This window comes from Bacillus rossius, chromosome 1 (genome assembly GCF_032445375.1).
Source record: "Bacillus rossius redtenbacheri isolate Brsri chromosome 1, Brsri_v3, whole genome shotgun sequence".
Classification (NCBI taxonomy): domain Eukaryota; kingdom Metazoa; phylum Arthropoda; class Insecta; order Phasmatodea; family Bacillidae; genus Bacillus; species Bacillus rossius.
The window spans coordinates 243,928,303-243,944,056 of NC_086330.1; the positions used below are offsets into that span (position 1 = coordinate 243,928,303).

The 15,754-nt window shown below is 37.1% G+C and overlaps 1 protein-coding gene across 1 annotated transcript in view; it reads left to right on the forward strand.

Annotated features, from left to right (window-relative positions):
- The window catches only part of LOC134527431 (protein regulator of cytokinesis 1-like), a 236,415-nt gene that overhangs the window by 44,060 nt on the left and 176,601 nt on the right, over positions 1-15,754 (forward strand). The window contains exons 4-5 of the mRNA XM_063360107.1: positions 3,032-3,172; positions 9,811-9,927. Of these exons, the coding sequence (XP_063216177.1) occupies positions 3,032-3,172; positions 9,811-9,927 (258 nt within the window). The remainder of the gene's footprint in view (positions 1-3,031; positions 3,173-9,810; positions 9,928-15,754) is intronic.

Here is a 15,754-nt window from a genome sequence, read left to right on the forward strand (position 1 = left end):
TCAATTGAATAAAAAATGTTCCGATGGATCAAGTAGTTAAAAAATTACCTGTACCAAATATCATTACCAATTTAAAGAGCAGATTGCTGTTTTTGAAAAGTGATTATTTTAGTGTTAAACTATTTAGAAGCGTTATTTTTATTTTTTGTAGAAAAAAAGATCTCATTTTTTATTACTTACCTATAAGGCATAGATTATTATTTGTAAGCAACATAACGATATTAGACATGTTAGAAGGCTGTTTTGAAGACTGAAATAGTATTACTTGGTAACTGTTATTAGGTATGTTAATTGGTACCTTTAAGGCAGAGAGAGTTATATTTTTGTTTCAATGGTTTGTTGATTACTTAGAAAACGTATATTGTTAAGTTAAACTACCTCAAAGTAGTTAAGTAAAATAAAGTTAATAAAAAGCTTCTTTAAAGGTGGAGAAAGTTGTTTCTCATAGTATTACATAAATAAATATTTTTTTAAATTGTTACTTAAGTGAATTAAGATTAAAAGTGAGACTCAAAATATGTGCCATTATTAGTTTCTAAAAGATTTCTTCTAAATCTTAATAAATTTCCTGCTTAGCTTATGAAGTTGTGTGTTTTATCAGTACTTTGTCACCCTCATCAGTCCCCGGGCAGTCAAATTTGTAAAAATCAAAATATCTCCGCATCTACTTTAAAAAGTGACTGTCCCTATCATGAGCAATATATTCATTAGATTAGCTATCTTATAATGCGAATTTGTAGGAATTTGATTAAAAAAACTATCATGAACAAAATATCCCGAAAAGTTACCCAACTTTTGTATATTCGCCCATATCACATGGATATGTTACGGGAGGGTGACAACTGTCACCCTGGGCTGATGCCGATGCCTTGGGTCAAATTTCAAGTTGAAAGTCCAAATGAATTAAATAAAGTTTAAAACTCAGCCAGCAGGCGTGAAGTTCTTTCATCACTCTTCACATAATAATTTTGTGAGCTGCCGACAACATGACCGCATGCTGCGACAATTGATTAACTAGTTGAACAACAAAGTCGTTGCCCTTACAAAGGTGAAAACAAAGGGAAGCGACCCCGTGGTTCAGCCGACTAATCACAAGACAGAACCAGACATATGACCATATAGGAAAAGTGCATTTCTAACCTTTGTTCCTTGAAATTTGAAAAGTAACATCACATCACAGCAGGGCTCGTTCTGATTGGCTGGTGAGACAGCACCCAGTGAAAGTTCTGGTCCATTGCTGCTTAGTCATGCGCCCATGTGCAGGGTTTTCGCACTAACTTGAGGTGTGAAAAATAACTTACTGACAAGTGCCACGCCCATGTCTCGTATAATTATGCTATGGTACAAGTTCCCTTGCATATTTTTTAAATGTGGTTTTCAAAAATGTTCAAATAATCATGAAGTGACTGTAGGTTATGTTAATGTTTGACTTGTGCAAATTATAAATGATAACCACAAATCAATGATAACCATAGATCAGAAACTTCATAATTTGTTAATCTTGTGCTTTTAAAATGTTAATAACACTAAACAGTTCTCTTGTGAAAATCTGTAGCCTATTTTTTGTTTCCCTCAATTTATAGTAATATATTAGGCCATTTACATTTGACATTACCGTATAAACCCACGTACCACCTGCCCCCGGGTAAGACCCGCACCCTTATTTTTAGAATGCCATGGTAGGAAAAAATGTTTTTATTGCAAATCTGCATGGGAAAAAAACAATTTAGTCGTGATTTCTTTTCCTTACAAACAGTAACAAATCGTAAAGAATTACCAAAAAAGTACTATGCTACTTATTACAGCCTCGGCATTTGTGTTAAAATAGTACAGAAGGCAAGGAACTGCAATGTGGCAACATCGCGCGAGTAGAACGTGGCATCGCCGCGCGCGATCGAGAACAACACACCGTGTGTGCGCGTGACCTTGCCCAGCTCCCAGCTGTTTACAGTTACAATCTTCCGCGTCCATTATCGTGCGCTGGGCAATGACCTCGTTCAAACAAATAAACGATAAAGCACGCGAGTCCTAGCCACGCATAATAAAAACAATTTTTATTACATGCATAATAAAAAACCTTGTGCCTAAATGTGGCATATTCTACAGCTTCCGCAGCTTTAACACATGCCTCTGAAATGCTATTAATTTCTCATCGTAGCTTGTCGGTAAACGCTGGCAGATTGTAGTACGCCGCCTCATGGACAAACCCTTTCTTACCATGAACCTGCGCATCCAGTTCCTACTTGTTTTAAAGCCTTCACCCATGCCAAGTTCACGAGCAATTTGCAGCGCCTTTAGCGAACACATTTCCGTGCTTACAGTGTACCCGAATTGCCGTCTGTTCTGTGTGTAGTCGTAGAGTTTTTCCTCTATCTCTGGAAACTTTGCTACCGCACCACGGAACGCACGTCTATCGCCACTGGCCAAAAGCAGTTTGTGTTTACTTTTCCTCCAATCCCTCACACATGATTCGTCAACATCATTTATTCGCCCAGCAGCACAGTTACCTATTTCTTCTGCTTCACTGATTATTTTTAATTTTTCCAAAACTGTGAAAGAACGCAACTTTTTAAGATTCATTACAATACTAGCAGCCAACACACGTGTAAAACCACTGGGTACTTTGCAAATGAGGATAGGACAGTACGTGGGAGCGTGCGTTTGTAACCAGCGAAGCTGCAGCGTGACAACGCTGTGAGGAATGTGACCTTGACTGTCTGCCGCTTCCTTCCCATCCTTTTCCCCTACCCCTCTTGCCGATCGCAGCAACCTCCAGTTGCGTTGGCGTTATTTCGTCACCGTGCAAAAATGACCCAAGACCCACGTAACACCCGCACCCTACTTTTTCGAACCTGATTTTTTTTAAAAAGGTGCAGGTGGTACGTGGGTTTATGCGGTATTTAGATTGTACACAAAGTTTGCAGTGCTTGAAGTAAATAGAAAATTTAGTGTTATTTTTCCTTGAAATTCTTCCTGTGAGGACTACAGAGTTCTGCATTGGTGGTTAATATGTAGTTTGTGTGGTCTGCAGGAGCTGCGCTGTGATATTCCTACCACTAGCTATGAAAATCTGCCATTGAACAGAATGGAGAAAGCATTGAGGAGCACCATAGAAGAACATAATCAGATAAAGCGGGCAATACTGAACAGACTAGCAGAGCTGAAAGAGACGGTAATATTGAACTGGATTTTTTGTGAAAGCAACTTATTTATTCTTTTTTTTGTATGTTTTTATCTGTTAAACAAATCTAGACTACATTTATTTGGCTTGCTGAAGAACATATTCAGTAATAAATTGCATAAATTACTAATACCACTAATTATCTTAGTTATTCTTGAAGGGTTGAATTTTGTTACTGTGACTAAAAGTTTTAATACAATAATTTTCTTTAACTATCATTCATTTTTTTTTATAAATGGTAAATCTGTAAAATACTTGTACCCTATACCGCACTAACAACTAGTTCCTTGTTAAATAATACTTGGTAAATGAAAAGGTATGTGAGCCATGAAATATTGATGATCATGTGTATCACTTGGATAAGCATGGCCAGCTAATCTACAGGCAGCAACCAAGGACATCACAAAAGTAGCTTCTTCAAGGAGAACGATACTCCCCAAGAATAAGAAAGGGGTGCACAGTTAAACCTTCCAAGACAATCATAGAAACCCTAGATGCAACAACATGCTTCATTTTCATGATCATTGCAAGTTTTATTAGGCCATTTGTCAGTAATTTGTTGTGAATTACACATAGCTTTTGCCATCATTTTTATAGAGTTTTCAATTGTGTGAGGAGTGATTTTTACATGATTATCAACTGGAGTATTGACATAGGGAGAAAAAAAATTACTGCTCACATAATTGTAAAGTCGTTATAAAAGTGACATCAAAAGAAATATTTATTTCATAGAACAAGTTTGTAACAACCCAGATTACAGCCTTCCTTATGCAATCCAGTAATAATCTTTTGTTATAAATTTTTTTTTTGTCAAATTTCAGGTTAGGTTTTCAAATGATGTAAAGTTTTTCCTTTTAAAAGTTATTGTAAATGTAATTCTCTGGGTTTATTGATTTATTTTTTAAAATTCATAAGTTTATTTTTGAAGTAATTTTTTCGCTGGCTTCTTTGTGTGGGAAGGCGTGCTGATGTGATTTTCCTTCGTTATTTCCACGACAGAGGTTTTGTTTCACACACTAGGCATGTGAGTCACGGTCACGGGAGTGCGAGAAAGATATAAAATTGCTGCATCGTGGGGACAGAAGTAAGCATTTCGTGGGAGCTTCTGTTGCTATGCGCCGTGATTGGCTGAAAATTACGTTAGCGAGCCCAGGACACTGCCCGCATGAAGGAAGGGAAGGCTGTAATGTTAGTCATTGTCTGTGCTTCGTGCCGAGAGGTCGTGGTCGGGCGATGGCTCGCATCATTTAACAATGTAATATTGAACTACAACTTTACGGCTACGGTCCAAGCAACGCCTAACAACCTTTTTTTTTTCTCTTCGGACATTTTAATAAATTAGAAATTTTTGACCGTAGTTGTAGGCAAAGCTCACAGCGAGGCGACAAAGTGTTTTGTCCAGCCGTCGCTGCACGGAACTGATCTGGGCAACATAATGTAGTCGTAGTAAGAATCTGCGTATTTTTTCTCCTTTCTGGAGGCACAGTTAAAATTTTTTTTGTGTACTCTGTTATACGGAATATGGTGTGATTTTATAATGAATAAAAGAAACAGGTAATCCATCGAACATTGAGCAGTAATTTCTTCGTGACCTGCTTTTAACCTGTATGTTCCACTCATCACTTAATTTGAGCTAGCCGGAGGTAGTGAGTGGTAACAAGTTCTAAACAGATTCTACTGCAGAGCTACTGCAAAAATACATAGTTGTAATAACATATCCTGCCTATCAAGTACAGCACCATGCAGCATATTTTTAGCATGAGCACAATAAAGGATAGCACACACGAACTGGGTTTTCCAGGGTGCTAAATTAACTGACAAAACTAAATTCAAGTTATTTTAATATGTTAAATGACCTTGCAGAATTAGGGAGTTGACACACAACAATATCTATCCTTGAACACGAACACGAAGATCACTTATTTTAAATGACACATTGCATAATCACTGGTCATAGGGATCATTTTCACTATTGATATCAGTCTTAGTCCATTTGGGTTTTCTTTCAATAAAAACAGTCTAAGGTGACCTATCAAATAAGACTTCAGCTGGACCATGATATAAAATTTGCTATGAAATAGCCAAGGTTCTAAAGTCATCTCTATTCAATGCAAAAGGAAATATGTACAATGAAATTATTATTGACTCTAATGACATGGGAATCTTATTCAACTTTACTGAGAACTCTTTTACTACAGGGACAACCTCCAGGTTTTTAGTTTAGCAGTGTAATATATACAAATCTGCTATATTCTCAAGAAATTTACAGAGGGAACAACTAATTTCGTATTTTGTGGCTTTACTAATTGTTAAAACAACACTTTCAAACACACCATAAGCATAGCCACATTCGAAAAACATTTCACAGTTCTTACAATACCTGGAATATCATAACCACATACTTTTGACTTCAGTTCTCGACGAAACTCCCAAACATAATATGGTTCTTGTTTCTATCGATGGCAGCTGCCTTCTTCCCTGATTGGAGTCGCTGGTCTCCAACTGAAGACTGGAGACTCGAATTTGGATTCTCTTTTCGTGGAGTCGCGATGACTGTCCAAGTAGAAGACTGTATAAAGTCTCTTGTCGTGCAGGATGACCATCACCCTAGTTCTGGCACTCCTGGCAGCTGTAGTGGGTCACAATATCCACCGGGTGACCACTTGAACCTCTTCTGTCTTAATGGTGTTCAGTGCTTTATGCTCGTCAATATCGCCGTTGTCTATAGAGTTTATTTGGCGATAACTACTCTTCTGTAATTTTTGTAATGAGTGTTATCTCCTCTATGTAAGTTCTCGTTACCATCGTAAAAAGGCCTCTTCACTTAGATTAGCCTCTGAAAACAACTCAAATCTTATTCACTTGGAAATATCTCATAAATTCCTACTCGGCGACATCAGTTTTTCTGGTACTCCTCCACTTATGTACATTCAAAACAAACATTGGCCTTATTGAACTTACTTTGGCCTGACATTAAATTCTAGACGCACTATCTCACATCCGTCCTTGACTCAGATTGGAATCTTACTAAAAAAAAACTTTCTGAACATTTGGATTATAGATTTATATTACATTCTTGGCTTGTCCTGGCCAATAAAAACTGTCCTTACAAAATCGTTCTGACCTTGGGATTTTGATAATGTGAGTTATTTTTAAAACAAACTACCATGTTACTTAACTGAACTAATAGCTACCGTATTTACTCGCGTAAAGGCCCCCCTTTTTCCCCCAAATTTTGACTCCAAAAAAGGGGAGGGGGCCTATACGCGAATTTGGAGGAAAAAATAGATTTTTCTTTTCAAGTTGTGCGTCTTTGTTCGAATGAGGTTGGCGGGGGAGGCAGCGACGCGGTAGGAGGGAGAGAGAGGCAACGACTCCACAGGGGGGAGAGGCAGCGCTATGGCGGGGGGGGGGGGGGAGAGGCAGAGGCAGCGATGAGGCAGGAGGGGAAAGGCAGAGGCATGGCTTAACCTCCCTCCTGCCAGCTAGCCAGCCAACCAGACAAAGGAGTGTTAGAATCCTTGACCCACTTCCCTTCCTCTTTCACTTCCCCTCTTCTTCTCCGACAACACTCCACATCAACACAGCGGCAGCGCGCGAGTCCAGCTTTCTTTATCTTTATGTCGTTTGAGATAGGACTAACTGCTTACGTCTGGCATGCCTCACGACGGTCCTACTGAGAACGGACAAACTATAATACCAGTCTCTGTATCACTGCCGCTTACAAAATCACCTCCCGCCGCTCACAATACGTGGCTTGTTGTTTGATGCATGCCAAGCTGCCCTGCCCTCAGATAAACCCAGAAAAACACTTTTTTAAATTTTTTCTCAAAAATGTTTACAAAACAAGGAGGGGGGCTTATACGCGGGCGGGGCCTTTACGCGAGTAAATACAGTACATCAAATTTAGGTTTATATAAGGAATACAATAAAATACTTCAATATATGAATAAAATTCACTAATATAAAAAAACAATATAGTTACAAAAACGCTTGCCCATTGACTGTTAACAAACTTGAGGATTCCAAGACATTGAAACAAAAAAAATGATACAAATATTGCTAAAATTAATGTACAGATGCAAAACTGTGAATTGCGAAGAGTAATTCAGAATAATACATTAAAATATATATATTAAAATATAAAGTCAACCATGGAAGACAGAAATTTTCGTAGGTGTGGAAATGACCTCTTATGAACGCTGATGTTTAACCAACTACTACGTAAAAATTGGGTTGGTCTTAGCAACAATAGGTCCTTCTTGACTCAGTTCTCACTGCTAACAAAGCTTGCACATTGAATGTTATGCGGTTATTCATGTCCAATATATACTAATAAAATAAAACTGTTCAATACAAAGTCTGTATTATGGATTAAATGAATAAAAAACTATTGAAAATGCCTATTTACATGATTGAAATTTCAAAAATATTTATAGTTTTTAAAATTTTTGTTTGTTTGTTTGCTTGCTTGCTTGTTTGTTCGAACATCAATCACAAACTACTTGACGGATTGTATTGAAATTTTTAAATTAGTTGTTTCATTGCCTAATTTAAAAATAAGGCTAAATATAATTACACATAATTCCACCCCTAAGGGGGAAAATGGAGTGAACATGGTTTTAAGATAATTATATTTCGAAAACTAATCAAGCTAAAGAAAATATATTCTGAACCAATACTTAACATATACTATAACTATCCAAATAAAAAATTTAAATATTGTGAGAAACAAACTTTAAGGTATGAAAAAGGGGAAGTATGTTTTAAAGATAAATCATAATATTTCCAAATATAATTAAGTGTAATAAAGTATATTGGGTAACAATAAAAAACATATGATTTCAAAGAACCTCAAATGTTATATTTTGCAAAATTCAACCCTTAAGGGGTGAAAAGGGGTAAATATGTTTTTAACAATTAATAATTACATTTCCAAATTTTGCAAAATGCAAACCCTAAGGAGTGAAAACAGGTAAGTATGATTTTTAAGATTAATAGTTATATTTCTGAAATAAATTATGCATAATAAATTATTTTGGGTACCAATAATAAACTAAAAAAATTACCACCCTCCATTTTACCAGTTTGCAAAATTCAAACCCTATGGTTGGTAAAAGTGGTAGGTCAGTTTTTAAAACAAACAAACACTAGAAATTCAATTAGAATAAGAAGTTAGAAACAAAAAAAAAGTGCATCTAGAGATACATATTGCCTATTTCTTGCATTTATTAAAATTCAGCTTTTAAGTGGGGTGAAAATTGGGATGTCTTCATTTATTAAAAAATAAGTTATCTCTAAAACTAATTACTAATGTAAATTAATGGTAAATATTATTAAATTCTTATTTAATTTATTCGCAGGCTGTAAGTTTTTGTTATGATTTATAAACATGTAAAATCTCCCAACTCTTTTTTACAATTTCCTGATGTTCTACTTTTTTCTTTTTAAAAGGTGAAATACTGCAAATACATTTCTAACATCTTCTCGTCAAATCAAACTTAATTTAAGATATTGGAAATGATAAATAAACATACCTTTAGTTATCTTCTCTTCAACGTTCTCCAAAATATGTATTATTTTTAACATAGGTTAATATTATATAAAAAATTTAAAAAAAAAGTTATGAAAGCTATTAAATCAGTATTGGCAAGACAGATTTAAATATAATATAAATTAAAGTTTATTATTATTTTGGATTGCAATCTGTGGTAAAAGGAAGTGGGTGAGTTCAGTTTTGGTTTGGTTAACAGATATTACCATATTTATTTAGTTCTGAATTTTTTCATTGGCATTCCATTCGTGTGGGAAAAGAGGAGAGGAGTAAAAGGTATGGGTATTTCTTTTAAGTAATATTAAGCAAACTAAGTATCAACTAATTTGTTGCATAATAAATTTAATATTATACTCTTTATTTCAAATAAAGATGCGATTGTATCAAACATCCTTAAAAAATGTGAGTTATTTGTTATAAGGTAAAATTATTTAATTCTATGCATAGCTTTAAGTGTTAGTGTAAACGATAGCACTATCGTAGTTAAAATGAAATAGGTGTGTGTTTAGTAATTTTTTAAATGGTCTAAATCATGAAATGGAATGTGTGATTTCATTGAGGTAAAATATATACTCTAACACTTTAAACTGTAGTTTTAATATCAGATACTTGATCTATACTAAAATTTAAAACATCTACACATACCCATATAAAAATATCATTCTTTAACAGTATTGTTATGAAATAACTATTTTTGCACCTGACAAAAATATTGTGTCTGTTTATTTAGTAAAAATGTTTGAACTTAAAATCACATATATTTCTTTAAATGTTAAGGTTTTAGAAATACTCTGAAATTGCGTGAGCGAAGCTGTGGGTTTAAAGCTAGTCTCTAATAATGCTTTAAGTTCCTAACACTGCTAATTTGCCTCAACCACATAATAGTTTTGACTAATACATAAATGAAATTGTATATCTTAATAGCTGTCAGTTGATTATCATGGTTGTGTGTAAGAATAGCATTGTATGTATGTCTAATACAATGTCTTGTATGTAAGCTGTTCCTGACTTATCAATTAGCGTAGAGGTTCGTGATTATTTTAGCATGCCTAATGGAAAGGTCTGTCTGTTCCAGGAGAAAATCATCTGCAAGTCATTGGCCATTGATCCTGTCCATTTTGCGGACAGAGTGCCCACACAGCAAGAACTAGATGATTTTGAGAAGTATTTGAATGATCAAAAACAAGAAAAGGTAAGCACTAGCTAGTAATGTATATCACCCCAAATTTTTTTTTTTCAGATTTAGTGATCAACTATAGTAGATGCAGAATACCCCCAAATGAACAAATTCAGTTTAATTAAATTTTTTGCATACATTATATTTTGTTTTTGGGTGTACAGGTTACATAAAGTTATTTCAGCAGAAAAAACTAGAGAAATTCTGGAAAATTTAAGGGATTGTCAGCAACAGGGAAAAGTCAGCAAACTTTTTAGGCAGATGGATCACTTAATTATTTTGGTACAAGGTCATGGCGACGTAGTTTTGTATTTGTATTTTATCATCTTTAATATTTTTTATGATAGTTTCTGCAGTTTAATAATTTTTTGTTTATAAAACCTTTTGACTATATATTTTTGATTATATTTGTTTGCTAAGTTATTATTAGTTTAAATACATTGTCAGTATTTTGTGCTTTCAATATTGTTAGGTAGATTTTGATAAAGACTACCTATTGTAGCCATTACCTTGGTGCAATTTCCAGAAAAAATTTTAATAGTTTTTCGTTTCATGATCCATAGACCCCAAAATGATAGTCAACTGAAAGGTGTGTATATACATACAGGGTGTATCAAAATTCATGTTACAACACTTGCTCTCTTGCAGCTCTTATTATTTGCAACCAATTTTGCCAATAAACATGTTGCCGGAAACGCGTAGTTAAGCCCCTGTAGCCCCAGAAAGAGTCAGCGTAGGCAACCCGTTGGGCTTTGTGCGAGACAGACGATGCTGTGGTGAATTACGTGTTTACGATGACAGCCAGCGCTCGAGAGGACTGTACGATGTCGAATGCTGACTCCCGCCCCTTTTTACTTCCGTTGGTGGCGCCCTCACCTCTTTTCTTCCGTTCGTGCCGTGCCATAGCACTGCGCAGCGTGACGTCGCAGTGTGTTTTGATATCACTGGTGGTCTGTCATTGACTGTTCTGTCGTACAAGAAAACTCGTGGTGTCATTTCTTTCGCTGTGGTTCTGATAAGGGCGACGTTTTAGTGGAGCTCAATGGAGTACTCGTTTAGTGAGTACACGGACATGCTGCTTGTTTACGGGGAAGCTAGACAAAATGGACGAGCCGCCCGTCGTCTGTAGGAAGAATGATATCCGGGTCGTAGGATTCCAGCTCACACCATGTTTGCAAGACTTACTCAGCGAATGCGTGATACTGGTACATGTGCCATCACAAGACCAAATGCTAGTGCTCCACGCAGGGTTCGTACTCCCAGTTTTGAAGAAGATGTACTTCAGAGATTTGAGGAGAGTCCGGATACAAGCACAAGGGCAGAAGGTTCCGATATGGACGCTGACAAAATGGCTGTTTGGCGAGTTCTTCATGAGCAACTCTTGTACCCGTACCACCTTCAAAAAGGGCAACACATGGGTCCGGCAGACTATCCTCTTCGCATGTCCTTTTCTCGTTGGTACATTCGAAGAGTATTCAGGAACCCCGAGTTAGCGGTTTTATTCAGCGATGAAGCCAAGTTCACTCAAGATGCTATTCTCAATTCGCACAACAGTCATGTTTGGAATGATGTCAATCCGCATGCAACGTGTGTTACAGCTTGCCAGGAACGTTTTTCAGTTAATGTGTGGGCCGGTATTGTTGACGGCTTACTCATCTGGCCTTTTTTTCTTCCGCCACGACTTACCGGTGCCGAATACCTCCACTTCCTTCAGAACGAACTACCAGGTCTTCTTGAAGAGGTTCCATTGCATGTCCGACGTGTGATGTGGTACCAACATGACGGGGCACCACCTCATTTTTCCCTGCAAGTGCGAGAGTATTTAAACCAAACATTTCCAAACCGTAGGATTGGACGAGCGGGCCCTGTCGCATGGCCGCCAAGGTCACCGGACCTAACCCTGTCAGATTTCTTTCTGTGGGGTTACATAAAAGGGCTTATCTACGTTACGCCAGTAGAAACGGTAGAAGAGCTTACACAGCGAATCATTGAAGCGTTCAAAATCATAAGGTCGACTCCACACATGCTCCAGCGTATCCGTGAAAACATGATTCGCCGTTGCCACCTCTGTGTCGCTCAAGGTGGGCTTGTTTTTGAGCCGTTGCTTTAGGCTGTCACGTTGTTAAAACGTATGCAACAATTTCAATGTTGTGTAACAAAGCCGAAGCTGTGATTGATTTCAGAGTGAAATTAAAATCTGTGCCACGATTAAAAAGGTTATTTCTCTACTCGAATGCCCGCACATTCACAACATAACACTCTACAACGGGTTGTCTACGCTGACTCTTTCTGGGGCTACAGGGGCTTAACTATGTGTTTCCGGCAACATGTTTACTGGCAAAAATGGTTGCAAATAATAAGAGCTTTCTACCCTCAAGTATTGTAACATGAATTTTGATACAACCTGTATATACCATCACATATTTGTTTTTATTTTTAATTTTATCTGTAATTTTCTGTTATTACAGAAAATGAGTTATGGTTTTCTCTGTGTGCTCCTGATTATTCTTGACAGTATTATGATGGTTTTCTCCATATGCTCAAGATTAACCAGCCAAAGAGAGATAGGAAAAGCGGGAAAGGGGGAGAGAGGGTGTGTGTGTGTGTGTCTCGATGCGCATGTGTGTGGGTGGGTGTATGTGTGTATGGGTTGTTGTGTGTGGATGTGTATGTGCATGCATGTGAGCGTGTGGCCACACAGCAGGGTTTCTGCTTCTCCCTCCCTCTCTCGATGTTGTGAGCTGACACCGTACACAATTATCACACCTATCTTGACAGGCTTTTGTGACGCAACTGTGTCCATTGTTTATGTGAAGTTTCCTATGCTTTATACTGCAACATTTCATCCAAGAAAAAAAATTTCTGTAAAGGGCTTACTTGTTTTTATTGGAGAAATTGACAAACATATTGACACGGAAATAGCCTGCTGTTTTTTCTCTTTTGAAGGAAGATGGGAAGGGAAACATGGGTATAAAAAATAGCAGTCTTTTCCTTTGTATTTTCTGATGGATAGTGCTAGGGGGAGGGGGGAGGAAAGACCATAAAGGAGGAAGAAGGGAAATACGAAGGATATCAGTGCCTTTTCTTATGTGGCAATACGCTGAGACATGGACCATAAACTTGATGTAAGCTTTTGGACATACGCCATTGCTAAGCACATGTATGTCTGTAGAAGAAAACTACAAAAAACCAAAAGACAAATGAAGCAAAAATTGCTGTTGTCAACAGGATATTGTAGCGTTGCAGAACCCTGCCCTCCAAGATAAATAATTTTCTTTTAAACTTCTTTTTTGTATATGTAAGCAGTAATTAGTCAATGTTTTTTGAGTGATGTATAAGTTATGAAACAGTATAATCAGACGTTATGGATACTAACATATGTTATTTTCACTTGCTATGTTTTTAACAAGGTATTTATTAGTTTATTAGACATTTTTAAACCTTACTATTTTTTATGTAATTATTCAGAAATGAGCCGCTGTACTAGATTTTTGCCTGTTTTAGGCCTACTTTTTCAGGTTATTTCTAAATGATTTTAATGGTGTAAAGTAATTTGTATTATAATTGCTGTTTATAATGTTCAATTAACGTGTGGAATGATTCTAGAACAAGGGACTGTGTCTGGTGTAATGGTTAGAAAGAGAGGCATGAGAGGCCTGTAAGTGTGAGTGAGAAAGAAACGGTGCTTCCCCGCCAACCAAGATAAAGACGGTAATTTCCCCATTGCGTAGGAACTGAGTGATAACTGATGTCTCACGGTGTGGGAGAGAGAACGAGAATGGGAGTCCCCGATTTTGATGTAAAATTGAAGAGAGACAGATCAGGAAGCCCAGAGTTCTGTATGTACAAGGTTTTTTCATGTATTGTAACTTGTTCTGTGATTGGCTTGTATCTGTAAGCGTGAATGAAGCGTGCGTGTGATTGGTCGGTGAGGTCATGTGACGTCTACTCCCTGCGTGGAGGAGACCGTGGCAGGATTTCACCAGTCGTCCGTCGATTGCTGCACCAGTAGGTCGCGTTCGGTGGCTTCTCGCCAAATTATGAAGTAATTTGCTAATAGATAATTTAACGTTGGTGGTCATTGCCAGGCCGAGTATTAAGTCTACCTAATTTGTTTTATTTTCTTTCGAACAGTACTAAATTAGAAATTGCGGCCACTTTCGTCGGCGTTCGACTCGTAGCGAAATTCTTTTTCGCCGGGTGCGGTCATGTTTATGGCCGCACTGATTTCGTGTACTTGCAGTAAAACATTACTGAAGGACGCTTTTTTTTTTTTTCGTTAATTCTCATCACGCGAACTGCAGGCATTTTTCGACGGGCAGATGTAAGTGGAATGAGTGAGCAACCTCTTTTGGAAGTGTTTGGAATTGTCTGTGCAACATTTTATTTGAAAAAAATAAAAACAACAAAATTACAATCGGCGTTGAACATCTGTTTATTTTTGTATATAACGAACCGTTATATTTGGCGCCAAACGTGGGGCTTGAATTTGGACACGACCCTGAGATTAAGACGGACATTTTCGGCAATAAATAGAATATATAAACATTCTTAAAACAGTTGGTGACTACGATAACCTCGAAGGACAACAAATTTACGACTAATATTGAACAGTTTAGAAGAATGGCGAAGTGTATTCAGAACTGTCGGCGCAGCTGAGCGGCGATTGCGGCAAGAGACGACGGGCTGTTTCAGCGAGTGAAGTGTTCCAGAGAGACGGCGGAAAGCAGTACATCGCAGGACAGAGCGACCCAAGGCACCATGGGATTCAGGCCTGTCTCAACGAGGGACTTCTGAACCTCATTGCCAGACATCGAGATCGTTACTTCGCGGGACATCGTGGGATGAATCGCCGAAATAGCAAGTCGAAAAATGGAACTAAATTAATTGTTTGTATTGTTTTTCTTTTGTGTTGAGCATTCAACTAAGATTTGTGTTAAAATTTTGTAATTTCTATATTTCATTATGACGATTTGTAGCCCAGTTGGGGTTATGGGGGGGTCAGATATGTTGCAGAAATTAATGGAAATGATGCAGGAAACGACACAAAAATTTGAACAATACTGTCGGGAAATTAAACAGGGACATCAGAAATTAATACAGGAAATGAAACAGGGGCAACAAGAAATGACACAGAAATTTGAACAATACTGTCAGGAAATGAAACAGGGACAACAGGATCTTAATCTAAAATTAGAACAGGGTCTAGCACAAAACACGTAAGAAATTAGGCAGGAAATTTCACAGATGAAGGATGAAATTCTGCAGGAGTTAGTTCATACAGAGGGTAAACTTGATGTACAAACTGAGGTAAACGAGGAGATTCACACTTGTAAACAAAGGGTTGACAGCTGTAAAGCACAAGTGGAAAGGGAACCAACTAATGTAGGAAAATGTGAAAGGGAAATAATAGTGTTAAAAGAAAATGTTGAAGGTATTGGGCATGATGTAAATGAAAAAATAAACATTGAAAACACATTTGAAAAATTTCATGATGAAGTAAACAGGGAATGTTCGGATAATGTAGCGAAAACATTTTGTAAAATAAGAGTTAATGGACATGTGAACAGGATTTTCTGTAAACAGATGAAAAAAGTAGAAATTGAAATGCAAACGTTCTCAGATACACTTAAGGATGCATTTGCTGAGGAAGTAATCAGTGAATTGAATTTTGCAGATTGCGGAGAAATGTTAAAAGGGTGATTTTTTCCAAGTGTAAGCAGTAATGTACCAAGATGTGTGTTGTGTATGCCGAATAGTGTACAAACTAAAAATTTGTTCACTTATCCCTGTGGAACATGAAGTGTAAAAAGCTGTGCAAAATGGTCAGAGGTTTTGGGTG